The sequence below is a fragment of the Marmota flaviventris genome, chromosome 1 (genome assembly GCF_047511675.1).
Source record: "Marmota flaviventris isolate mMarFla1 chromosome 1, mMarFla1.hap1, whole genome shotgun sequence".
Classification (NCBI taxonomy): domain Eukaryota; kingdom Metazoa; phylum Chordata; class Mammalia; order Rodentia; family Sciuridae; genus Marmota; species Marmota flaviventris.
In genome coordinates, this window is record NC_092498.1 from 206,389,624 (window position 1) to 206,416,383 (window position 26,760).

The 26,760-nt window shown below is 57.4% G+C and overlaps 1 protein-coding gene across 1 annotated transcript in view; it reads left to right on the forward strand.

Annotated features, from left to right (window-relative positions):
* The window catches only part of Cpamd8 (C3 and PZP like alpha-2-macroglobulin domain containing 8), a 65,445-nt gene that overhangs the window by 12,679 nt on the left and 26,006 nt on the right, over positions 1-26,760 (forward strand). The window contains exons 6-19 of the mRNA XM_071601331.1: positions 646-663; positions 1,009-1,063; positions 2,203-2,316; positions 4,344-4,428; positions 5,362-5,470; positions 7,601-7,828; positions 9,356-9,526; positions 11,488-11,616; positions 15,082-15,271; positions 16,553-16,725; positions 18,018-18,167; positions 18,431-18,592; positions 20,321-20,463; positions 23,638-23,700. Coding sequence (XP_071457432.1) covers positions 646-663; positions 1,009-1,063; positions 2,203-2,316; positions 4,344-4,428; positions 5,362-5,470; positions 7,601-7,828; positions 9,356-9,526; positions 11,488-11,616; positions 15,082-15,271; positions 16,553-16,725; positions 18,018-18,167; positions 18,431-18,592; positions 20,321-20,463; positions 23,638-23,700 — 1,790 coding nt within the window. The remainder of the gene's footprint in view (positions 1-645; positions 664-1,008; positions 1,064-2,202; positions 2,317-4,343; positions 4,429-5,361; positions 5,471-7,600; positions 7,829-9,355; positions 9,527-11,487; positions 11,617-15,081; positions 15,272-16,552; positions 16,726-18,017; positions 18,168-18,430; positions 18,593-20,320; positions 20,464-23,637; positions 23,701-26,760) is intronic.

Below are 26,760 nucleotides of genomic sequence, written 5' to 3' on the forward strand. Positions count from 1 at the left end.
CTTGCGATCCTCCTGCCTTAGCCTCCAGAGTTGCTGGGATGACAGGTGTGAGGCGCCATGTCGGGCTTCACTGGATACTCTTAGGCACTTGTTCTCATTTTTGTGCAGACTTATTGTCTTAGTCTATTTTGTGTTGCTATAACAAAATACCTGAGGCTGGATATTTTGTTTTTTTTTAAAAGGGGGTTTATTTAGCTGACAGTTTTGGAGGCTTGAAATCCAAGATCCGGCCTCTGGGCATGCCTCCTGGCTATGTCACAGCAGGGGAGATGGCATCACATGGTGGCAGTGTTCAAGAGACAGGGGCCACGTGGTGAGACAAGAAGCAAGAGAAGGGGAGGGACCAGACTTACCTTTTAGAACACCCGTCTCCCAGGAACCAACCCACCCCCATGAAAACAGGAAGGTGGAGCCCGCGTACCCAACCGCCTTTTAAAGTCCCACGACCTCTTGACCCCATTACATGGGGCCTTAAATTTCAAGATAAGTCTTTGGGGGTGACGAGCCACCGACAACCACGGTCGACTTCAACATTTTTGGGGGACAAAATTCAGCCTGTAGCAGCAACTGGGCCTGAAGACGCATCAGGCACAGAGGTTTGGGACCTCCTGGCAGGTGTGCTCACGGCCTGTGTCTGTCTTGCAGGTGGACGCGTACGTCCTGGTGAGTGGCCACGACCCGCCTCGATTCTGATGGGGGCCGCAGCCTGCCCTCTGCAGGGTCGGGTCTTACTCTGTGGACCCTCCCCACCCGCCCCAGGGCCTCACAGGGGGCGCCCAGCCCGTCCTGGTCCCTGGGTCGGCCCCATCTCTGGGTCCCTCTGCACACAGCTCCCTCAACAGGAGGGGTCTCAGCGCGGCCCCTTCTGCCCCTAGTCCTCAGGGAGCCCCTTCCCCAGCCCTCCCCGGGGCCGTCCTTCCTGCACTCATGCCTACGAGGGCCGGGGAGGGTCCCGCGTGGGGCACAGGCCAGCTGCCCTGAGCCCGCCCTGTGCACCCACCCGTGCAGGACCCCCGCGGCTCTCGGGTGATGGAGTGGCGGTGCCTGAAGACGCCGTGCTGCGGTGAGTGCTGGCCTGCCCCTCCTCCCTGGGGTTTGCAGCACGTTTCTTGGTGGCCAGGATCCACCGGGGGCTCCAGATCTTTCCGGGACACTGGGCCTTGTCGGTGGCTTCCACCTTCCCCAGCGGGTCGCTGCCCGCGTCACCCCTGCTGGTTCTAGCAGTTGGGAAAGCTTTGCCTCGGCCGAGGGAGCGCTCTTTATTTTTCTCTGTGACATTTAGGGCCACGTAACTGACGTGTCCACCTTGCCTCGACCGAGAGGTGCCCCTGGGGACCTGCTTCCTCCCCCGGGTCTCACCTTCCGGGAGACCCTTCAGCCGTCAGTGGATTCAGCCGCTGATGAAGTCAAAGCCCTCGGTGGCCGATTGCTTCCCCGGACCCCCCTCTGAGCACACGAGATTCGGGGACATTCTAGATCCCAACTCGGAGGCTAGCTGTCATCTACCTATCCCCTACCTGTGACCTGTGGTCCCTTCTCCCTCTCAGCGGTGTTCCTCTGTCCGTCTGACCACCCCTCCACGGCTCTGTCACCCATCAGTGATTCTATCCATTCTTCTATTTACCACCCATTGTTCTGTCCGTCCGTCTGTCTGTCACCCACTTATCATCCTATCCACGTGTCTCAGTGATTCTCACCCAGGACCCACTTCCCTCCCCCAGGGATATTGGTAAAGAAAGCCTGGCGACTTCTTAGGTCATCATGTTGGGGGTTGGGACCTGGCATCTGGGGGGACGGTGAGGGACGCTCCCAACACCCCACAGTGCACAGAGAACCACCCGCCCTGGGTGTCTCGGCCAAGGCTGGGAACGACAGGTGGGGGCCGAGCTGGGGAGCGGACCCCCATCTCCCTCGCGGGGTCCCGGCTTTGGCTGCAGGGCGCCTCCGGGAACCTGAGGGGCAGCCTCGCCCTGAGGGGGCTGAGGACCTGCTCCCGCTGGCCGCCCTGCACGTCCTGCCCCCACAGACACCCACCCCTGGCCCTGGGTGGCCTCCAGCTCCCCCGAGGGCTGCCAGGGAGGGGGAGGAGCCAGGTCCCCGGGTCCCCCTTCCTGGATGTCACCACTGGCCACAGTGACTGGGCCCCTTGGTGGCTCTCTGCCAAGGTCCCCCGGAGCACGAAGGGCGTCTCTCTCCTCGCAGGCGTCACCAACATGAGCTTTCCCCTGTCCGACCAGCCCGTGTTGGGGGAGTGGTTCGTCTTTGTGGAGATGCAGGGCCACCTGTACAACAGGTCCTTTGAGGTCCAGAAGTACGGTAAGAGGGGACGCTCAGACCTGGGGGTCCTCACCTGGGGGGAGGGAGGAAGCGGCTGGAGGAGGGCCCCATCCCCAGTCACGAGGGCTCATCAGCTGCTGAGCAGGTCCTGGTCCTGTTAAAAATTATTTGAGCCGGTCGGGTGCCATGGTGCACAGGCCTGAAATCCCAGCAGCTGGGGAGGCTGAGGCAGGAGGATCCTGAGTTCAAAACCAGCCTCAGCAACAGCGAGGCCCTAAGCAACTCAGTGAGACCCCGTCTCTAAATAAAAGACAAGATAGGGCTGGGGGTGTGGTCAGTGGTCAGGTGCCCCTGAGTTCAACCCCTGATACCCCCCACCAAATTAAGTGTGGCTGATAAAGATACATAACAGGAAATTGGCCACTGTCACCATTTCTCAGTGGCCAATGTGGGGACATTAAATACATTCCCAGGGTTCACAGCCCTGACCCAGTTCCAGCCCCTGAGCTGCCTGACTTCCCTGACATACTGTCCCCTCTGGACACTCGCGCCCCGCCCCTCCCCTCCCCCCGCCCCTGCTCACCACCCTTCTACTTTGGGTCCCTATGAATGTGACAACTCTAGGGACCTCACAGAAGTGGAACCTGACAGTGCAGCCGGGGCGTCAGTTCCAGGGTCCCTGGGGACACCCAAGTCCACGCTCTGGAGCCCACAGGGACACCTGTGTGGTGTTTGCCTGGACCTCACACACCCTCCCGTAGGCCTGAGTCTTCTCTCGGTGACTTGGGACACCTGACGAAACGGACGTGCTATGGAAACAGTTAGGCTGAGCTATTTAGGGACACGTGACAGGGAGGAGAAGGTCGCACGTTCAACACGGGGCAACGTTTTCCTGACTCTTTTCGGTCCTCAGTTGGGTCTGAACCCACGGAGGCAGGTCCCCCGGGTGTGGAGGGCCAGCGCTTCAGTCCTTTAGCGACGGCTTATTTTGGCTTAGCACGGTGTCCTCAGGGCCCTCGGGGCCCTCGGGGTCCGTCCTGGCCACAGCAGGAGCTGGGCTCCCTTCGTAAGGACGCTCTGTGGGCTTCCTGTGCTGAGCAGGGGAAGAACCAGGCGGCGGGGGCCTGGGGACCGGCTCGGAGGGCAGGGGCTGAGGAGGGCCCGGCCACGCTGCCCTCTTTGCCTCGATGCCGCCCCCTCTCCCGGGGCCCGAGGGCTGTGGCCGTGGCTCAGGGGCAGAGCGCTTGCCTGGCCCGTGGGAGGCTCTGGGTTCCATCCTCAGCACCACAGGAAAAGAATACATAGAATAAGGGGACCGTGTCCATCCACAACTAAAAAAATTTTTTTTTAATTAAAAAAAAGAAAAAGAGGAAGGCCTTGTCCCTGGAGGAGGGTCCTGGCCGCCTGGCTATGGGACTGTAGGCACCGGCAGCCAGTGCAAATGCCCTTTGGCCACGGCAGGGAGTTGGTGTGGCTCCCGTCACCCACAGCGCCACCTGCAGGTCGGCAACAGAATGAAAATAGTGTATGGAAAATTCCAGAAATAAACAGCTCATCCATTTTAAATGGCATGACACTCTGGGTGGTGATGACATCCCCTGCCTTGGATGTGAATCGTCCCTTTGTTTAGCATTTTGGGTGCTGGTCCCAGGTGGTGGCCCCTCCCCTGGCTGCAAGGTGACAAGATGGCTCCCTAGTGCCAGGGAGCAGGGGAGAGGGCCTGGCCCCCCAGTGGCTGTCATCCTAGAGACAACCCTCAATGGCTCCCGGGAGTCGTAGGGACAGGGAGGCTCCCGGTGGCCACTTGGCCTCCCCTGGACGGGCCGGGATCAGCCACATCCCAGCCCACGTTCTGGGTGCGGTGGGAGCCCCCGGAGAGCGTCCCTGACCTCCCCCGGGGCAGGAGCGGTGCAGGCCAGCCGAGTCCCCCAGGCCGCTCCTCGGAGGGAGTGTGGACATGTGCATCATCCCCTCTGGGGAGGGGGCGGCGTGCGGCTTTGCTCTTGTCCCCAGACCCCTGCCCTGGGTTCCCGAGGCCACCGCGTCTCTCCTCTGGGCTCTGACAGTGCTGCCCAGATTTGAGCTCCTGATCGCCCCTCCCCCGTACATCCGAGACCTGGACGCCTGTGAGAAGGCCGCCGTGCAGGCCAGGTAAGGACGAGGGCCCTGCGGGTCCCTGCCCGTCCCCTTCCCTCGCTGCCGTGCCCTCCTGATGCTGCCCCCTCTCCTACACGGGCAGCCCCTTCCCTTTGAGCAGCTTCCTTTCCGAGCCCCCCATGTGCCTCCCCCAGGACCCCCCACCCGCAGGTGTCCCCACCCCTGGAGGAAGGGGTCTCCTGTCCCTCTCCTGCCTCCCTGGCCCAGGGTTCCTCACACCCACCCCCCCAGGCCCCTGGCACCATCAGCTGTAAGCGCCCCCCCCACCTGTCACCTAATGACCCGGCGGTGACAAGCCCACAGCCCAAGCTCACCTGAAGGGGTCGAGAAGTGCTCTCTCTTCCTGGGGTGCTGGGGACGCCCTCGAGCTTCCCCACCCCCGCCCCAACTGTGCCACCCGCTCAGAGGTTGTGGCTGAGGCCCTCCCAGCCTGCAGCTCCCCTGGCTGTGTGTCCCCATCCCATGACAGCCCGAGTGCGCCCACGTTTACAGTCTAGGAAGTGTGGCACTCACTGCCGTCTCCCATGATGTTCCTGATCCTTGTGAGTAGGTGTCCCTTCTGGGTCAGGCGTGACAAAGTACCTTTAAGTCTCACCAGTATCCCCAGGCCGATGGCTTACGGAACTCAAGCCCAGTCCTGCTGGTCCTCGTGGTTGCTGGCACCTCTGTACTGTCCTGCTCCAACAGTGTCACCAACCTGCTGCTCTCAGGGGCCGAGTTCCTCTCTGACCATCTGTCTCTTTTTCCATCAAAAGCAAAGCTGGTGCAGAGGGTTACAGAGAGGGCTGGAAGGACAGAATGCAGAACGAGGCAGGGCATCGTATCGGACACTGTACCAGTGGCCACACCCTGTGAGACTGACCTTCCTGAGGTGGGGCCCCTTGGGGTTGCCTGTGAATTTGGGTACCCTTTGTCCTTTTGTCCCAGGTACACCTTTGGGAAGCCCGTGTCCGGGACCTTAACGATAAACATGACTGTGCACGGAGTGGGGTACTACAGCCACGAGGTGGGGCGCCCCGTCCTCAGAACTATGAAGGTGAGGAGCAGGGTCCGCGGGGCTGGCTCGGTGGTCCCTTTCCACGGCTTCGGTTTCTTCCTCATAAATTTCATTTTATTGTCTAAGAAAGCTGCGTGGTGGGGATTTTCCTGATGACGTAGTTCGTGTCAGCAGAGCAGAGGCTTTAAACATTTATAAAAAGGAAGAAAATAAAGGCTTCCGACAGGCAGGGCTATCTGTGTGGACGTGGGGATGAGCTTCCCCTGAATGTCGTACATACAACTTAAATAGGGAGAGCTTTAATGAGATACTATGACTCTCACAGCAATCAGTTCGTCCACAGAGTAGACGGCTCAGTGATTTTTTCTGGATACAGTCGGTCCCCGGTTTACGATGGTTTGAGTCATGATTTTTTTTGACATTTTCGGGTAGTGAAGGCAACACCATGCAACTGTCACGTTCTCCACGTTCAGAAATAAATAATTCCTGTGTTTTGAATTGCACGCTGAATTTGAGAAAGTGCACGACATTGGCCCTGCTCAATTAGAAAACAGGCTTTGGCTTAGGGGACTCTCCGGGACAGTACCCGCGAGTGCCCTGAAGGGAGGGTAGGCGGATTCAGGTTGGGCTGCCCGGGACGTGGCCCCATCATAAATCAAGGGGCATCTGCAGTCACCAGGTGGTGTGGCCGTCACGGCTTTCTGGCTTAGAACGTGGTTGTCCTGTGTCTCTGCCCGGGACGGTCCCAGGAACTGCCCCCCTGCTAATTCCAAAGTCCAACAGACGCTCAGTCCCTTCTACAAAACACTGTCCTATTGGCTCAGAAGCCTCGCGGGTCCTCGCGGGTTCTCCCGTGGACTCGGAGTCACCTGTGATGGCTTCAGTGCATGGCTCTTCTGGGGCATTGCTCAGGGACAGATGCCCAGAAAGGGGGTCTGTGTTCAGCATGTGTGCAATTAAAAAAGAATACTGTCCTCCTACAGTTGGTGGAGTCCAGGGGTGAAGGACCGTGGACGGCAGAGTGACTCTTTACCGTCTCCCCAAATCCCGGTTCCCTTTAAAGTTAGAGCCCGTTCCCCTCCCCCACCCCTGGCGACCACTCCTCGACGCCCCAGCTCTATGGACCTCCTCTTTAGGTGGCTTTGTGTGTGTGGTGTCTGTCACTCAGCATCTCCTTTTCCAGGCTCGTTCATGCTGTAGCCTGAGTCCGGGCTTCGTTCTTTTTCATGACTCAGTAACATTCCACTGTACGAATCTGTTGGTCCACCCACCCCTCCACTGGCGGGCACTGGGTCGTTTCCACTGTGAGCACCGCTGAGCTGCACCCCAAACCCGTTTCCCCTGCTGCTGTGACCGTCCATGTGCCGTTTTCCTGTGGACGTGTCGTGGCTTATCCTGGGCATACCTAGGGGTGGACTTGCCCGTCACAGGGTCACACTGGGTTCAGTCTTTGAGGATCCGCCAGAGTGAGGACGTCTTAGGTCCCTTGTGTGGAAAGCTTCGCGAGCTGTCCCTCAGCCAGGGCTGCGTCGAGGGTGGACCGTGCACCCCAGGGGCACCTCCCCGGGCACTCCTGCCTCCGAAGGTGCCTCTGGAGTTGCTAAATCCCCTCGTGTCCCAGGGTCCCACGTACAGGACACCCTTGTGCGTGGACGTGGGGGTTAACCCCTCAGTGCCCGCTCCGCCCCACCCCACCTAAAGCTCCTTCCTCAGGACACAACGGCCCCCGTGCGTCCCCCCCTCTCTGGTGGCCTCGATTCTGTGGGATGGACACAGTCGCTACCCCTTCCCTGCCCAGTCCGGCCATTCTCCCCAGAGGCCGCTGCCCAGTGGCCCTGGTCCTGGGTCTCTGATGTCCTGAGTGACTTGGTCCCAGCTATTTCTGGGTGTCGATTGCCACCAGGCTCCAGGGCGCCCAGCGTGGGGGCCGCGGGGGCAGCGCTGGGCTCTGAGTGGGGGCATGGGGCCGAGCAAGGGTTGATCGTAATGAGACAACACGCCCACGGACAGGCCTACACACGTGTGCTGGCACTCAGACACACATGTGTCACACGCGTGTGTGGACGGGGCCTCCGTCTCCCATCACCGGCTGTGAGTGCGCCCGGGTGTGACCGAGGGTGCGCGTGGCGTCCTCCACGTCCACCCCAATGCACCGTGTTTCTCCTCTAGATCCTGGGCTCCCAGGCCTTTGACATCTGCGTGAGGGACCTGATCCCGGTGGACGTCCCCGAGCACTTCCGGGGCAGGGTCAGCATCTGGGCCACAGTGACCAGCGTGGATGGGGGTCAGCAGGTGGCCTTCGACGACTCCACCCCTGTCCAGAGGCAGCTGGTGGACATCCGCTACTCCAGGGACACGCGGAGACAGTTCAAGCCAGGCCTGGCCTACGTGGGGAAGGTACCTTGGGGAACGTCCCTGAGCTTCCCCCCGCCCCACAGTGGGGACCGAGCTGAAGACAGGTCCTCTGCCTACACTGGCATAGCTTGCCTTTTGGCACTGGGATGCTTGACCTTCTCTCCTTTGGTTTTTACTTTTTAAACATTTTTGTTCAAAGCCGAGACATGCTGGACGCGGTGGCACACGCCTGTAATCCCAGCAACTCGGGAGGCTGGGGCAGGAGGATTGCACCGTTGAGGCCAGCTTCAGCAACTTAGAGTCTGTCTCAAAATTTAAAAACTAAAAAGCACTAGGGGTGTAGCTCAGTGGTGGAGCACCTGTGGGTTCAATCCCCAGTATGCAAAAGAAACAGATAAAATGATAAAAACTAAGACGCCATCTTCTACCCCCACATCTGCTACTGGAAGGTCTCTGGGGGCAGGAACACAGGGATCTATCCTATGACAACAGAGTGCTTTCTGGGATCCCTCCTGAGGGCCCTCCTGAGGCTGCTTTTATAGTAAACTTCTTACTTTATAAGTAGGAAGACTGCGCGCTGAGACAGCAACGGAAAGGTCAGGTGAATCCACAACCTGTGACGCCACTCGGTGTGCTGACCCAGTGCGATGCACATATTGCATGTGCTGGGCTTGCATTTTGTTTTTGAGCCAGGGTCCCACTGAGTTGCCCAGGCCGGCCTTGAACTTGCAGCCCTCCTGCCTCAGCCTCCTGAGTGCGGGGACCATGGTGTGCTCCACCGTGTCTGGCTCTATCAGTGACCCCAACCTTAGGCAGCGCGTGACCAAGCTTTATTCCCTGTAGAGTGTCATTCTTGAACCTCTGGCATTAATCCACATGTTGAACATGTACTTATTATTTATTTAGTCCCACATATGAGTGCGCATGCCCCTCCTCACTTTGAAGAGCCCAGTGTGAGTAGGAACTCGCATACTTTGTGTGGACGCAGAATGTGTATGAATAAGGGCTCAGTGAATGCAGCTTCGGTGAGGGCAGCTTCTCACACCTGACCAAGAGGATATATGTGGTATTAGTCAGTTTTCAGTTGTTGTAATGAAATACCTGAGACCTGAGGCTGGGAACATAAAGAAAAAGGTTTGTCTTTTTTTTTTTTTTTTTTTTAACATCACAGTTTTAGAGGCTGAAAGCTCAAGATCAGCTGGTCTCATTCATAAGCTGATCAGTAAGGGTGCCCCCGGGTGGTGCCCCATCATTGTGGTTGGGGCTGGAGGGCTGGCTCCATGGTAGAAGCCCTTGCCTGGAATACGTGAGGCCCCGGGCTCAGTTCCCAGTCCTGCAAAAGAAAGCAACCAACACTCATCACGGTGGAGGCAGCGTGGCGGGAGTGCCCATGCGTGGAGAGGTCCCATGGCAAGACAGACAATGTGAGGACAGGCTGGGCGCACGCGCTTGCTCGCTCGCTCCCTCCCCCCCCCCCAAGAGGCCAGCGTGACCATGAGGTTGCCCTGGTCTGTGAGTGTGGAGCATCTGTCCGGTGCTGCCCCCAGCCTGTCTGATGACCTGTTCCAGGTGGAGCTCTCCTACCCCGACGGCAGCCCAGCCGAGGGCGTGACGGTGCAGGTCAAGGCGGAGCTGATGCCCAGGGACAACATCTACACCCGCGAGTTCGTGTCCCAGGGTGGGCTCGTGCGGTTCGAAATCCCCTCCATCCCCATGTCAGCCCAGCGAGTGTGGCTAGAGGTAGGTGAGTCCCCAGGCCCCGTCCTCCAACCACGGCGCTCCTCTGGGCTGGGCGGGAGGGGCTCTGCAAGCTGGAGGCGCAGAACCCCACCATCCGTGGGAGGAAGGCAGAGGGGAGGTGCCTGGCTTGGTCACACGGGGTGTCTCTCCAGGTGGACTCCTGGCCGTGGCAGGGCCAGCCAGGCTGCTTCCAGCAGGTGGAACAGCATGTGCGGAGGCTCAGAGGAGGCCTGTCATTGGGTTCTACAAGTGCTTGGCCAGATGAGCCATTTTAGAAAGAGATAGGAAAAGACAGGAATGTCCCTACATCAAAACATTGCTGTCACATTGAGGAGGAGCTGATTTTTAAGAATACTTTCTTAGTTGTTGATGGATATTTATTTATTTTTACGTGGTGCTGAGACTCGAACCCAGGGCCTCACTCGTGCTAGGCAAGCGCCTACCGCTGAGCCCCAGCCTGGCCCAAGGAGCCGATTTTTGACAGACAGCTATCACTCAAGAGCCTGTAGCAGGGAATGACCAAGGAAGGCACATGCAGGCTGGAGGCCACCAAACTGGAGTTGCTGAGGAGGTGGAGCTGGCAGGATCAGGGTCCCCTCAGCAAGGGAGAGAAGACAGCAACAGAGGAAGACGTCCCAGCCCGGGCTCTGTGACGTGACTGTCCCACGAGCCTGGCGTGGAGGGGAGCGGGGAGCAGCTGAGATAAACATGACCATGGGGACTGCGGACACTGTGGTCCCTTTGTCCTCTCGTGAGCAACATGTCCTAAAGGACCTTAGCCACCGAAGTCACATAATTTACCAAGTGACGTCCTCAGCAAGGTGTGTCTGTGCGTCACGGCCACTCAGCCCGGAGCACAGCGGCCTGGTCATCGTAACCACGGTCCTGTGGGGCAGTGAGAGAATGACCAGAGCCTGGGGCCTCTGAGGTCACCAGACGGACCAGAGATGCCCCTCCGCCTGCCCACCAGGTGGGAGATCGCAGTGACCTCTGACATCAGAATCGGGCTCCCGGCTCGGGTCATGGGCACAGCCCTCCACAGATGCCCTCATCCAGACACCGGCCACAGGGCTGGGGTCCCCTGGCCACTCTCACTTCTGAGCTGATTGCAAATTCAGGGCTTTCCGCTGCCCCACCACCTTATAAATACGGTGTTAGGACAGGGGCTGGGCCTCAGGGGCAGAGCACTTGCCTCGCACATGTGAGGCACTGGGTTCGATCCTCAGCACCACAGAAAGATAAATAAACAAAGATATGTTTAAAAATAAATAAATAAATAAATGCAGTTTTATAGTCGCAGAACGATACAAATCAGGACCGTCCAAGGGGAGGGGCACGAGGGAGGAGGTCTGGAGGATTCCAGCTGTGGCGCTTGCGGGGCTCTCCCTGGGGAGCTGGGACACACAGGACAGTTGGCCCGAGGGTCTGCAGGTCCTGCGTCTGCAGAGTCAGTCAGCGCAGATCACGAATATTCCAGAAGCCAGGCTCTGTAGCGTACGCCTGTGATCCCAGCCAGAGGAGCAAAAGTCACCCGATCACTGGGGGCTGGTGGTGTGCAGGAGCAGGGCCGCGGTCCAGCTGGGTCCCAGCCTGGGGTGCCACCCAACATGGCTGCTCCCGTGTTGATCCACCAAGTGGGTCTGCCCTCCAAGAAGCCACGAGGGCGATTAGCAAGCTCAGGAGGAGAGGCGGGGGGCTTTCCAGCATGTCCCTGTCGGAGCTGTGGTTTGGAGTCCAGTCGGGCTCCACGCGGCTGCCCAAGCTGACGCCCAGCACCCTCGGGCCAGCCTTCAACACTCGCTTCTGGGAACTGGGGGGAATCGGGCTGGCCACGCTGGACCCCAAAGGGAAACTGGAACCTGAGAGCCTTGCTCCCGGGCAGGGCAGGGAGAAGCAGACCCAAGACCCCCTTCCTAGGCTGGGCGCCCTGACCTTGACCAAGTGTGTCCTCTGTTCTTCAGACCAAGGTGACGGCACTGGACGGGAAGCCCGTGGGGGCCCAGTACCTGCCCAGTTACCTCGCCCTTGGCAGCTGGTACTCCCCCAGTCAGTGCCACCTGCAGTTACAGCCGCCCTCGCGTCCCCTGCAGGTAAGGTGTCCAGGAGCCCCCCTTCCTCGTAGCAGTACCCCTGAGCTCCGGGGACTTAACACTGAGGCCCGTGGGGCAGGGGTTCTCTACCCCTCCAGCAAGGGCATAGTCTGTGGAAGAAACCGCACCATCTTTTATTCTGGGTGGACCTAGGTTGTGACCCTGGGCTCACTGCCAGAGACACTACTTGTGGTGCTGGGACGGTTCCACCGCTGGAGTCTTCCTGTGCAAAGGCCCTGGGGCTTTCTCCACCCAGAAACTCGCAGATATGCTAAGTGCAAAGACAAGATGAGCATGGAGTTGTGTCTCACGTTAGTTCTTCCCGGGTCTGCTGTTATGAGTGGGTAGTCTTAAAAAACTCTATTAAATCAACAGACTTAATTTTAAAAGGAATTTCAGGTTTAAAAGGTGTCCAGTGAACAGTACCAAGAGTTCCGTGCACCCCTCTGCCCACCCTCCAGCGTCCCTGTTATTGACATCGTGAGTGAACGCGATGCACATTGCAGTTGATGAACGGGTATCGATACGATATCATCAACTAACGCCCGCAGCTTACATGGGTCACTCTTTGGTTGAACATTCTATGGATCTTGGCAAATGCGTGACACCCTGTCTTCACCGTCACAGAGTCATCAGATCAGTTTCCCGGCCCTAAAGTCCCCAGGGCTCCAACCATCCGTCCCTGCCCCCCACTCAAACCCCTTAGTGTGTCTGGCCTTTCCCCAGAGTGTCCTCGAGCTGCGTTTGCAGGGTGTGGCCTCGGAGGTCGGCTGCTTCCACTTAGCCAGGTGCCTTGGTGGCTTCTCTGTGTCTTTGGTGGCTTTGGGGCTCATTTCCTCCCATCATTGAATTGTGTCCTTGTACGGATGGTGTGCAGTGGGTTGTCACTCACCTGCTGAGGGATATGTGGACGTGTGTGGGGGTGTGCACGTGTGCATGCACACATGAGTTCACATATGTGTGCACGTATACTTGTGTCTGGATGTACATATGCACACATATGCTTACTCCTGTATGCACACATGTTCACTTGCCTGTTGAAGGATATATGCTTCCCGTTCACCCTCAATGGAAAATGGGATAGATACGTGGGTGTGTGCATGCGTGTGTGTGCATGTGTGTGTGTGTGTGTGAGTGTCCACAGCGGCCCTCTGTACCCATGAATGCTGTATCCAGGGGTTTTACAGATTCAGCAAACCTCAAATCAAAAATATGTGGGGGAGCTGGGGCCGTGGCTCAAGCGGTAGCGCGTTCGCCTGGCATGCGTGCGGCCCGGGTTCGATCCTCAGCACCACATACAAACAAAGATGTTGTGTCCGCCAATAACTAAAAAATAAATATTAAAATTCTTTCTCTCTCTCTCTATCTTAAAAAAAAATTCACTGATCACATCCAAACTCCCTCTTTAAAAAAAAAAAAAAATATATATATATATATATATATATATATATATATATATATATGTGGGGGAGCTGGGGCCGTGGCTCAGCGGTAGAGCACTTGCCTGGCATGTGTGAGGCCCTGGATTTGATGCTCAGCACCACATAAAGATAAATAAACAAAATAAAGCTTTTGTGTCCATCTACAACTAAAAATATTAAAAAATATTTTTAGGAAAAAGTGCATCGGCACTAAGCACATACAAACGTATTTTCTTGTCCCCATCTCCTGGGCAATACGGCCTGGCAACTGTGTACGCAGTATTGATGAGATTTTCTGAGTGATCTGGAGATTAAAATTAAAGTCCCCGGGGCGGGGGGGTGTAGATTCTGTGCCAATCAAATGCCATTTTACACGAGGCATTTGAACATCTGCACACTTGGTTATGGGGGGTCCCCAAGGGTATTGAGGGACAAACTTGTGTATTTAGATAGAGATCCTTCCATAGAAGAGGGAAGAGCCTGGACTCACAGAGGAGCACCTGTGTGTGTGTGTGTCCCCTCTGTCCGTGTCTGTGTGCAGAGTACGTCCCTCAGGAGTGACCGGCTGTGTTGGTATGGTCAGGATCTCTGTATCTGTGCATACATGTGCACCTGTGCCTGAGTGTGCAGTCACACAGATGTGTGCACGTTCACACCCACGTACGTGTCGTTGCCACCACCGTCAACTCCGAGGCCACAGGCGCCACTCTCTGGCTTTGCCGGGGCCGAGTTCCTGGCGGGCCCCCAGCTGGAGTGGCACCCCGGCCTTGGCAGAGGCTCTGTCCCTGATGGAAACCAGTCGCCTCGGTGGCTGCCAGGCCAGGCCCGTCCACACCCCCTCGCTGCTCTTCCAAGGGTGGAAGGACCCACGGGGCGCAGCTCACAGGAGTCATGGCGCCGAGGCTGCCCGTTCCCAGGGGCTGATGGCCCGCTGCAGGGGTGGCAGGGAGACTCGGATGGGACTGTGCCCGCCTGGAGGGACACGCTGTTCTTACTGTAATGCTGTCACACAGCGGTGCCGGGTGGGACCCTGCTGGTGGCCTCCCTCTCGGGGGCAGGCGGAACCTCGTGTTCTCGCAGCCTGACCGTTGTCCTGATTAGGTGAGGACTTGGCTCGGCCTTGGGATTCTGCTCTCAGGGTGTCACCGCCCCCCGCCTGACCCAGATCAGCATGTCCCAGCTCCCCTGCTCCCCGCTAGGCTGCCACCAGGGGCCCAGGGACAGTTTCCGGGCACTGAGGGCAGATGTGCTAATTAATGCTTGGTCCAGGGGCTCAGCTGGCCTCTCCTGGCTCTGGCAAGGGGCAGAGTCGGGGGCCTCCATCGCCCACCTCTCAGCACCACCCCCAGCTGCGTCCCTGTGTAAATGCAGCTGTCACCTGGACTTTCAGGGGTCGTGGGACCTGGGGGGCAGCAGCTGTGAGTGGGGGCAGCCTCAGGGTGAAGTGCTTCAGGGTCGGCCGTCCTGGCTGCGAGTCCTCCCCGGCTCTCACGGATGTCGGGCAAGGGACCGAGCCTCGGTTTCCCTTCTGGAAACCCAGGGCTTATGGCAGGAGTTAAGTCATCGAGTGGACATGGGAGAGAAGCCCAGCCCTCGGCTGAGATCCGCACCCAGGGAGTTAGGTACTGCCCACCAGGGAAGGGCCCCTGAGCCTCAGGGCCCAGTTTTCATCAGGGCTCAGTTGTCCACCCGACCGTCCACCTGGAAGGCTGCCCCGGGCTCCTGTCCCCCGAGAGGTCAAGCTGATAACACTGGGCCCAGGACGCTCACATAGTGACTGAAGACCCAGGCACTCACTGGCCTCATGCCAGGCAGGTCACTCCAAGGGCCGAGGGGACGGCAGGAACTGCAGAGGCCACATCTCCCTCGAGCCAGGCTCTGCGACCTCTCACCCTGGGCTTCGCGCTGTGGTCACACTGGTCAGCACACTGGACGCCAGCCAGCACTGGCCCAGGAGGGTCTGGTGCGGGGCTGGCTCTCCACCCTCTGGTCCCTGGGGGCTGTGACCTGTGACCTGTGACCTTGACGCTGCCGTCTCCCCTAGGTTGGGGAGGAGGCCCGTTTTTCTGTGCACTCCACGTGTCCCTGTAACTTCACCCTGTACTACGAGGTGGCCGCTCGGGGCAACATCGTGCTCTCCGGCCAGCAGCCCGCCCACATCACCCTGCAGCGGAGCAGGCGGGCGGCCCCGGCTCCGGAGAAGCCCATTCGCTTGACGCACCTTTCGGAGACGGGTGAGTTGGGCAGCGGGAGAAGGTTCCTGCTCTCCTCCCTGAGCCACCGAGACAGGAGCCCTAGCAAGGCAGGGCGCGGCCAGGGCCAGGGGATGGGCGTCTGCTGGGGTGGTGGGCACGTGTCTCCAGGCAGGGGTGCGGAGGTTCACTGAACCTGGGGACCTGCTGGCTCTGGGTGTCCACAGGGACAGGCCGGCCGGCCACGGGGGCTCCTGCACCACCCGGGTGGGCCTGGAGTCTCCTTGCCCAGGCCGTCCCTGCCTGCCGGTCCTTCCCCACTCCCTGACTCTACTCCCAGGGGCTTCCCAGCCCCTTCCTCTTCTGTCCAAAGCAGGGTCCCAACCTGGGCACTGTGGACACCTGGGGCCAGATTACTCTCTAGGGTGGGCCGTCCTGAGCACCGTGGGCTGCTGAGCAGCAACTGGCGCCACTCGATGCCAGGAGTCCCAATCCCCACCCTAGTGTGACGACCTAAACGTCTCCACCCATGGCCAACATTCTTGGGGGTCAAGGTCACCCAAGAGAGGGAGAGGGAGAGAGAGAAAAGAATGGATGAGTAGAACAATGGATGGGTGGGTGGGTAGAATAATTGATAAATGGGTAGACTGAGAGATCAATAAGATGATGGGCAGCTAGATGGGATGATGGGTGGATGATAGACTGATTGATACAGACAGGGTCTCTTGAACTAAGGCAAAATTTCTCGGTCTCAGCACCACTGACACTTGGGGCTGGATCGTTCCCTGGGTGGCTGCACGGAGATGTCCTCTCACTGTAAGGTGGACATGTGTATTCTGGAACACCTCAGCAGACGTATACGATCCTTTATAGAATGTGGGTTTTGAGGGTCTTTACCCCGGGGGAGGGAGTGGGAGGCTCAGTTCAGGTCAGCCAACAATGGCATTCAGGTCTACAGCTGGTCCCGGGCCCCAGAGGGACAGGGACAGTCTCAGGGAGGGGGTCAGAGGCCAGGGGTGTCCTGGGGGTCTGAGATGGCACTGCCTGAGCAACTCGAGAGACTTTGCTGCCGATGGAGAAGGTGGTGGGTTGACTTGGAGCCAGAACCGTGCTCCTGCAGAGACAGGAGAATTGGTGGCAAGCCCAGGTCACCCTGGGCTGAGCTAGTGGGTGTGGTCAGCTTCGGCTGGGGATGAAGCCTGGGAAAGATGCTTCCGTGCGTGGGAACGGGAGCTGGTGTGGGTGGGCTGAAGCAAAGTCAGATGGCCAGAGTCCCCCGAGAGAGGCTGATTCACGGCCTGTCCCACTCTGGACCCATCTCAGAGCCCCCTCCGGCCCCAGCCGCCGAGGTCAACGTGTGTGTGACCTCTCTCCAACTGGCCGTGACCCCCAGCATGGTCCCACTTGGCCGCCTGCTGGTTCTGTACGTCAGGGAGGATGGAGAAGGGGTCACCGACAACCTCCAGTTTGCAGTCGAGAATTACTTCGAAAACCAGGTAAAGCGCAAGTGCCACTGGGGCTTCTCAGGGTGGTGGCTTGGGTGACAGCTGGGACCCGCTCCACCCAGTGACACAGGCATGGCTCTTAGGGGATGTTCTACCTGTGGGACTATCGTCAGGTGCCACGTAATGGACGTTTTTGATCAGAGACAGACCATGTGTACCATGGTAGTCTGCAAGAACTGTTGGGACTGAAAAGTTCCTGTCAACGTCGTAGCTGCCCTAACGTGGTGACACGGTACTCCATGTTTGTAGTGATGCCGGTGGAAACAATCGGCTGTGCTGCTGGCATTTCAAAGCACAGCATGGACACCTGCATACTGTCCAGGGTACCAGGCAATGACAATAGTGACTGTTACTGGTTTATGCATTTCTATAGTTGGGGTTTTTTGGTACCAAGGATTGAACCCAGAGGTGCTTAACCACTGAGCCACACTCCCAGCCCTTTTTATGTTTTTGTTTTGAGACAGAGTCTTGCTAAATTGCTGAGGCTGGCTTTGAACTCAAGATCCTCCTGCCTCAGCCTCCCGAGGTGCTGGGATTACAGGCGTGGGCCACCGTACCTGGCTTGTACTAGTTTTTAATATCATTTTGGCGGGTGCATCTTCCACTTATAAAAGTGACTTGTCGTAAAGCAGCAGCCCTGGGACGTGGGCAGCGGCCTCAGCCGTCCTGTGTATGCTGCATCCCTGGGACATCCTTTTCTCCGGGGCTTGATTTAGTCTCCTTTTGCTTTGCTCATCGTGTCCCGAGGAGTGACAGGCTGTTCCACATCTATACCCCACGTAGCCTGGGTATGTAGCAGGCTGCGCCATCTAGGTGTGTGACTGCACCCAGGTCACTTGCCCAAGGGTGAGGGTAGTGGTGAGCCTGTGAGCCTGACGCTGTCCTTAGGCACGGCTGTGATTGGAGCACTGGTAGCTGAAGTGCTTCCACATGGAGGTGACCTTCCTTCCTACCCTGCAGGGAGAGAGCCAGCTGTTCTGCCCTCCCCTGGCTCCCGCCCTGTGAGACAGCCCTCATGTCCCCAGCCCAGCTCAGCCTCTGGTCCCCTCTCCCTGCAGCCTTGAAATGAGCTCCAGTGTGTGCTCAGCCGGCACCTGCCTCCCGGTTCTCCCCATCCCTGGACCCCCTGCCCATCACAAAAGGACGAGTTCTACTTGGGTAGGGGGACAGGGTCCCAGCTGGGCTGGCCAAGCCCGAGACTCCCCGGTGGGCACTGGGTGGACAGGTGGAGGGGAAGAGAGGCCTTGGACTGGACCGGCTCTTGATTTTCCCGCTGTTTCCAGGTTTCACTGACGTATTCGGCAAACGAGACCCGTCCCGGGGAGGTGGTGGACCTCCGGGTCAGGGCCGAGAGGGGCAGCTGCGTGTGCATTGCCGCGGTGGACAGGAGCGTCTACCTGCTCAGGTCTGGGTTTCGGCTGACTCCGGCCCAGGTGAGCGGTGGCTTGCCCTTCCTCCCCTTCCTCTCCAGGAAACGTAGAGCTGGTCGTGGGTCTGGATTTGCTTTCTCCGCGGGGTCGTGGACCCGTGGTACTTTCTACCTGTCTCGGGTTTGTCCGAATGTAAGCCCATCGGACGTCAGTGAGCGCGTCCATGTGACAGGAGGCTGGGGTGGACACCTGCGCGACCCACGACGGACGGCCTACTTGGGACTGGACACGTCAGCTGACGCAGGCCTGTCCCCCTCTGCCTGCAGGTTTTCCGGGAACTGGAAGACTACGACGTTTCCGACGCCTTCGGTGTGTCCAGGGAGGACGGAGCGTCCTGGTGGGCGGGGCTGACCGCTCGACGGCGCCGGCGCTCCTCTGCCTTCCCGTGGCCCTGGGGTGTCACCAAGGACTCGGGATTTGCCTTCACCGTAAGGAGAGGTGGTTTGGTCTTTCCACACAGTCTGAGCCCCGCTCGTGAGGGGACAGAGGGTCTGGGGATCCAGAAAGAGGGCCGAGCCCGAGGCCCCAAACCCTCCTACCACGTGGTTCTCTCCTGCAGCTGAGCTCTCCCGAGGGGCAAAGCAGCACAGTCACGCGTTGCTTAGTGACAGGGATAGGTTCTGAGAACTGCGTCTTTAGGTGGCTCTGTGCTGGTTCTGGGGGCTGCTCACACACTGAGGGTACAACCTATGGTGCACCTGGGAGTGTTCAGGACACAGTCTGTCTGTCGCTCCTGGGGCCACGATGAACAAAACCACCTGAGGTTAAACCGAGCACAGATGCCACAGAGAGACGCGGTCAATAAGAGACGGCGGAGGCCACTGCCAGTGTGACCTGGCATTCTGTTAACAGTGAACGGCTTTTACAAGTAGATGGAACCTATGCTAAAATGACATTGTGTGCTCAGCACACGAACTGGCAGCCATTGGTTTATTCTTGTTATGGAGCCACGTGCACCGTAGGTAGTCCTGTGTGCTGTGATTCTACGCAGCAGGCAGCACAGGGTCCCCCACACCCAGGTTAGGAGGCTGGACATTGCAATGGCCACAACGTCTCATCTGACAGTGTTTGGCCCACTGTTGACCAGATTATCCTGATGTGGGGCACGACTGTATGTTTAAATGATTGGGCAGATTGTAACTTGACTTATGGACCAGTATGTGGAGGGTGCTAGGTGGGAGGGAGGGAAACCGTCTCCAGGGAGTGGCAGGGGCCGGTTGCTCCTAGCTCTGCCTGACTTGGGTTGTTTTGGTGTGTACCTGGCAATGCTCAATGAGGGGAGTGGCCGTTCTCAGGCAGCAGGTCCTATCTGCCCAGGTGCCCTTCAGGGTCACACAGATCCAGAGAGGGTTAGTGGCTTGGAGCCCAGGGTGCATTTAGGATTTTATTGGCATTAAGATTGGGATGAGCAGCGGGCATGGTGCCAAATGCCTGTAGTCCTAGAGGCTCAGTGGGTGCTCCTGGGTTCGATTCCTAGTACAGAGACAGACAGACAGACAGACATTCAGACCTGAGGTGGAGCCCTTGCCTAGCATGCACATAACCCTGGGTTGAACCCGGCTTGGGAAAAAGTAGAATGAGTCTTCTCATCCACCAAGTTGCTCCCAATAATCGCCACAGTGACAAAGATAACAAGTAATCGTTGGCATACAAAGTCACCAGCCTTTGGCCTGGACCACACACTGTCAGGTTGATATTTTTTCTAATTCTTAGACCGTAAAACTCACCATTTTAAAGTGCACAGTTCAATGGCCCTCGGTTCATTCCTTGTCATGCAACCACCAGCTCCGTCCAGACCCAGAACACCCCAAAAGGGCGCCCGTCCCCGTTAGCAGCCCCAGAACCCCCTTCCTGTCTCTGGATTCCCTGGACTGTTGTTTCCCATTAGTGGACTCCCACAGGTGTGGCCTTTTGTGCACAGTCCAGCCAGGCTTGGCCACAATTTAGATGTGCTATCGCTCTGCGCTGGATGGTCCCTGGGTTTGTACCTCCTCAGCTGGTTCCACCAAGCCCAGAGAGGACTCCCTCCCTGAGGTGCCCGTCAGTGAGGTCGGGCCAGTGGCCACGGGGTGATGGGGACTGTCATTCTCTCCCCTTTGCTCCTGGAACCGTCAGCATCCACTTCCCCACCACTGTTGGCCATTGTCTGTTGCCAGGAAACAGGACTAGTGGTGATGACCAACAGGGTCAGCCTGAACCACCGGCAGGATGGCAGCCTCTACACCGACGAGGTTGTCCCGGCTTTCCAGCCCCACACAGGGACCCTGATGGCCGTGGCGCCTTCCAGGCAACCCCCCAGGTAATGGCCTATACCTGGAGCAAGGTGTCTGACCCTGGGCACTGATGGTGTTTGGGGCTTGTCACACTCTGGGTTGCTGTGACAGGATACCTTAGGCTCGCTCACACTCTGGAGGTGGGGAAGTCTGAGATGCAGTGTCTGGTGCATAGGTGGTGCCTTAGCAGGCACTTGTCCCATTCAGGAGGGTCAGGAGGGCTCCACCTTCATGACGTAAGCACCTGCCAGAAGCCCCACTCCCTAAAACCTTGAAGGATAGGGTTTCCACATACGAATTTTGAGGGCACGTAAACATTCAGTCCACTGTAGAGCTGGCTGATCATCTCCTGGGGGCTAGGAGCTGGGGCACCTCTCCCAGTTCTTGGCCTTGCCCCAGTGCCTGGGAGCGAGGGTAGAGAAGAGAGAAGCAGATGTCTCAGGGGTGCTGGCTGGTCTGAGAACAGATTGTCCCACTTTCAGAACTCTGCTTAGAAAATTCTTTCTTTTGTTCTCTCTCCTTCCTCCTACCCTTCCTTTCCTTCCATTCTCTCATTCTCTTTCCCTTTCCCCTCCAATTCTGTTTTCTCAGGTTAGACACCAATTCCTTCCTTCAGTCTTTCTCATATCAGGGCTATGCCTTTAGAAGACTATGAATTTTCCTGTGAATACGGCTTTGGCTGCATCTACTTGGCACTATGAAACATTTCCAGTATTGCTTGTTTCCACATTGTTTCTAACTGGTGGAATGATTCTGTTTTTGAGTCATGACTTGTCCAGAAGTATTTTACATTTTCAAATGATTTTTCCCCCATGATTATTCTTATGTGTTTTCTAAATTCACAAACAAGCATTTGTAGCCTGTATGCTATCCATATTTTGGGTCTAATTTGGGAGACTTTCTCTATGACCAGTTTTTGTAGATGCTTTTTATAAATGTACCTTTTTGAAAAGAGTTTCCAAGTGCCCAGTCATTGAATTCTGAGTGCTCAGTGCACACTTGAGGTCAAACCCGGTGGTGATGGTGTTCAGATCCTCTCCATCTCTGTCCATTTCGTGGTCTGTTTACAGTACCAATTACTGAGTGAGCAGATTCACAGCTTTGTCCCAGAGTCAGGAAACCTCTCCTTCACAGGAAGTGACGTGACCTCCTGTTCCCTGTACCCCCTTCTTCTTGGCACTTTATTCTTCTGTCTCTCCACCGCTCTGCCCACATCTCTTCTCTCCTGCCCCTTATTTACCCCCCATTCCCTTCTCAACCCCAGATCTCAGCCAGCCAGCTGTCCTGAGGACCCTGCCTCCTGGCTTTCTGTAGAGGACGCAGACGTGTGGCTGGAGAAGGGAGCGCAGGCCTGACTGTACCCTCTCCTAGGAGGAGGAGAAGGGAGATGAGATGTGGCCAGTGCGGTCCACAGTGTGAGGTCTCTCCAGAGACTTGAGGGTGGTCCCCAGGCCCCTCCACCCTTTTCCTGAGCCAGAGGTGGCCCAGGCGCTCTCCTTCCCTGGTGCATGGCCTGTCCATGAAGCAGGTTTTCAAGTCCTCTCTGTACAGACCGGGAGCCTCTCGCCCCTGCCAGTCCCCTCCCGTTGGTTCCTGGGGGCCCTGGTCTTTCCAGCTGTCCCCACCTGGGCCACACATTTAGCAGGAGTGTGGCCAACAGCCTCCTGCTTTCCGGACTCCAAATCAGGACACATCTGGAAGCATTTCTAGGATGAGGGTGAATGAGGGAGGTGGAACATGGCTGAGGGCCTCCACCCACCGGCAGCCACCCTGGGGGCCCTCACCCACCCAAGTGCAGGATCCGGGAGCTGGGCCGGGAGCAGACATGGAAGTAGCTTCCTAGGGTTAGAAAGTCGCCAGAAATGCCTCACGCAAGAAGCGCCCAGGCCTCTTTGTAAATGGATGCGCATCCTTATTCTGAGGACAGGGTTTCCGATCACTGTATACCTTTGGCTAAAAAATCATTTTTAAACACTGTGAAAGGGTATCAATGAACCTTCAGTCTTCCTCCTACTCCCAAGCCCTCCGTTACTTTATTCAATCATAATCATGATGGATAACTTCTTAGATATCTTTTGGGCATATATAAGAATTTTTTAAAAAAATCTAATTGACTACTTTAACGTATGACATCTCATCATCCTATGTAGGGGGTGCCTGTATAATGGATACCTATACAATTGTTCAATTTAAATTTTTTCAGATGTCCTATATCTAGGACCATGGGACATAATGGGTCAACAATATCTCTATTTTCCTCTTATTTTTTTATGAAACATTCAGCATTCTCCTCTTTTTTTTTTTTAGAGAGACAGAGAGAGAGAGAGCGTGAGAAAGAATTTTTAATATTTATTTTTTAGTTTTCGGCGGACACAACATCTTTGTTTGTATGTGGTGCTGAGGATCAAACCTGGGCCGCATGCATGCCAGGCGAGTGCGCTACTGCTTGAGCCACATCCTCAGCCCCATCTATTTTCCTCTTTTAAGTTAACAGTAAGCCTTGGAGACTATTCCGCATGAGTACCATGCACAACTGCCATTGATCTTGTTCATCAGTGTATAATATTCTGCTGATGAATATGCTAGTCCCCGTACTGATGGAGGCTGCCGTGTCCTCCCCTGTCTCTTTGCACACGTGTCTGGGGCAGAGTCCTGGGTGTGTTTCTACAAGGGGTATTGCTGGTAGAAAGAATGTGAGCATTTTTCATTTTGAGAGGTTGAGTAAAATTTTAAAAAGCACTTCTTTGTCCTTAAGGGCAGTGAGTTGTGAGGTTGCTGGGGCACAGAGGAGGATGAATAGAAGGTTCTCCACAGGAAAGAGGAAGGGGAGGGAGAGGGGCTCCGTGTGACCATGGGGAAGAACACGGCAGGGACATTAGTAAGGGGAGGGAGGGGGCGGTCCCCTTGTCCCTCCTACCTCCTGCATCCAGGCTGTGGGGCCCACTCTGGCCGGAGGTGGACTCTGCCCTGCGTTGGCCGCCTCACCTTCCGCTGTCCTGAGTGAAAGGTTGACCCTCCCGGGGGGGAAGAGATCAGCTAGAAAGAGAAAGGAGTCCGCGTGACCCCCATGGAGTCCAACGGTACCTGCCGGGCCCTCGAAGCCCATGTGAAAGTCTCATCAGGCCGAAAGCCACCTCCAAAGAAGGGTTTGTGCGCCCATGAAACTTTAACCACTTTTCCTCCTTTTAAAATTTTTATAGAGCAGAGAAGAGAAAAAGGACGTTCTTCCCCGAGACGTGGCTTTGGCGGTGTGTCAACGTCAGGTAGGCTCCGTCCCTCTCCTGCCCTGTCTTTTCCGGTGGACCCCAAGGCTCTCACCGAGTCCAGAGGGTTCCCTCCCGACCCCTTTGCCTGTGGACCTGCCCCTGACACCCCTGGGGTGACACTGCAAGTTCTTTTTCAACCCTCAAACCCAAAGCTGTTGAAGTCCCCCGGCCCCCAGTCCCCTGCAGCCTGGACATCTGCCCGTGAGAACCGCAGCCCGCAGTCGGAGGGCTCCGGCTCCTCGCAGCTCCCTGGGGGACTCGGTGTGCTCTGTTTGCATAATGAGCTCATTAAGAAGATGACATTGCTGAACAGAACCTGAACTTGAAGCCGTCTCCTCCCTCCTGGCCCTTCGGGGACTCGGCTCCTGCCGTGGGGCCGGCCGCTCTTTGCCCTGTTCAGCTCCAGTTTCCCAGAAGCAGGATCCAGAGGCCCCGTCTCTGCAGGATGCAGGGGGTGCTTGTTGCTGGTGTCAGAGTGTCTAGCGAAGGTGGCCGTGCCTGGCCATGACACACCGGTCAGGCATGGAAGTCTGGAGCCCAGGACTGTTTGGCATGAACCAGCTGCTGGCCCAGGTCCTTCTGGGCACCGTGTCGCATGCTCAGCAGGACCAGAGCACAGCTGGGGCTCCCCAGGCCGCCTGCACGGATGCGCGTGTCCTCCTGTCACCAGCCCCCGAGACCGGAGGCCTGCGATTCCCAAGGACTGGACTCACCACCGCCCGCTGGGAAAGGGCCAACAAGGCCCTGAGCATTTAATGGCAGTTTGGCACAAACAGGGGGCGGCAGCTCGTCTGCCCACCCTAGAGGAACAGGACAAGGTGCAGGGCAACAGCCACCCGCGAGGAGTGAGCCAGGCGCGCCAGCTGGGGACAGGGTGCGACTCGGCTGCTCGCCGGCCAGCGGGAGGGGTGCCCTTCCCATTCTCAGACCTGGGGGCTGCGACCCGGGGAGCTGGGCTCTGCGGAAGGCAGACTCCTGGTGGAGCGGATCCCGGCTGCCGGGTTTGCTCTGGGGCCCAGCTACAAAATCATCCGGAGGATTCCGCTTGGCCGGGAGGCGGCCTGTGTGGAGCGCTTGCCCAGCGCGTCCCCGGGCCCCGGCTTCCGTTCCTGGCATTGCAAGAGAAGTTTCTGTTTTCCGGGTGCTGGGTGACTTTGGGGGTGCCAAGGGTGGTCCCTGGAACAAGGCAGACAGGGTCCCCGGGCTCCTGAGAGTCGGCAGGTGCCCCAGGAGCCCTGGGGCAGCAGTGGGGTCCGTCCTTCATGGATGCGGGACACGGGCCTGGGGGCTCCGGGGCCGGGGACCCTCTGGAGAAGGCAGGGAGGTGGGGCCCAAGCCCAGACGCGTAAGATGGACCAACAAGGGAAGGAAGGAGTCCAGGAGGGACCAGCAGGACAGCCTGGCAGCTCCCGCGTGGCTGGGGGAGGCGGAGGGCTTGAGGCCACTGGGCTGGGTGACAGACCAGAGCCAGGGATTTGGGCCTTGGGACGTCCCTCCCCGCTGTTGGCCACAGCGAGGATGAATCAGAGGGACAGGTCTGAGGCCAGGAGGGGCCTCCTGTGGGGCCCAGGGAGGGACTGGACGATCTCCCTTTTTTCCTCCCTGTTTTTTGAAATCGTGGAAAGACACGCATCACATAAAACCGACCGTCGCGCCGTCTTCAAGTGCACAGCTCAGTGGCATTAAGCTTTCACATCCTCGAATGACCGTCACCACCGTCTCCAGGACTCTTGCAAAACTGACGCTCTGTCCCCATTAAACACTCCCCCGTCCCTCCTCCCCAGCCCCTGACGTCCGCCACTTCACTTTCTGTCTATGATGGTGAGGACCCCGGGGACTGTGGATTAGTGGAACCACGCGGTATCTGTGACAATGAGCACATGACCCCCCTCCTTCTGACAAGGCCGCGGCAGCAGGAGTGCTGAAGAGGCCCCTCCCGGAGAACCCCGTGGCCTCGCACTGAGGCCGGGGAAGAGCAGAGCTAGCGGGTCTCCTCAGGTGCAGGGCACTCCCTGGCACCTGGCCTGACGTTGGGTGACGACTTCCCTCCACAGACCTGCCAGATAGTCCCTCTTACCTGTAGTGCGTGACCCACAGTCACTGTGCCCCAAAAATATTAAATGCAAAATTCCAGAAACAAAGAATTCCTAAGTTCACGGCCTTCTGAGAGGCGCAGTGGAATCTCTCACCTGCTCTCCCTCTGAGGGTGTCTCAGTGCCACTGGCCGTGAGCTCATGGGACGAACACACCACATACTAAATGAGGTGTCTTTGAACAAAGATACACATAGGTTGGGCGCGGTGGCGCATGGCTATCCTCCCAGTGACTCGGGAGGCTGAGGCAGGAGGATGGCGAGTTCAAAGCCAGCCTCTGCGAAACAAGGCTCCAAGCAACTCAGCAAGACCCTGTCTCTAAATAAAATACAAAATATGTCTGGGGAGGTGGCTCAGGGGTCGAGTGCCCCTGAGTTCAATCCCTGGTTATCCCCCCACCCAAAAAAAAAAAACCATAAAACAAAATTGTGTATTGATTTGTCGACCAAAATGTGACCAGAGGCTGACAGGGACCTGACCCTCTATTTCTGGTAGGAGCCATGAGCCATTCTTTGCTAATTCGGAGTTCACGGTGGCTTCCCAGAACACGGCTAAGGGAAATCATGAGACTCTGTTGTATTATTTTCAGGCTTTTTTCTTTCTCATTATTTTCTTAACTGATAGAAGGATGGTGCGTACTTACGGGGCGCGGCGTGATCACACCCGTAAATGTGCATCCCCTGGACGTGTCCAGCCCCGCTAAGTGGCTGGGCCCGCCCATTCAGTAGCTTTCTCTCCCAAACCTTCCCGACCTTCCCCTCTCAAGACCTGTGTTCGCGTCACCTTGAGATCTGGCCATGTTTTTCTCAGAGCAAATTAGGGCTGAGGGGTGGCTTTCTCAGGTCACGTGTTCCCCTGGTGCCTTAAGTAGTTGTTTCTGAGCTCCCAGCCCCCACCCCAGACCCCCCAAGCCAGGTGGCCTGAGTCCATCCCCACCTGGCCCTGGTCCCTCTCGTCTCTCCAC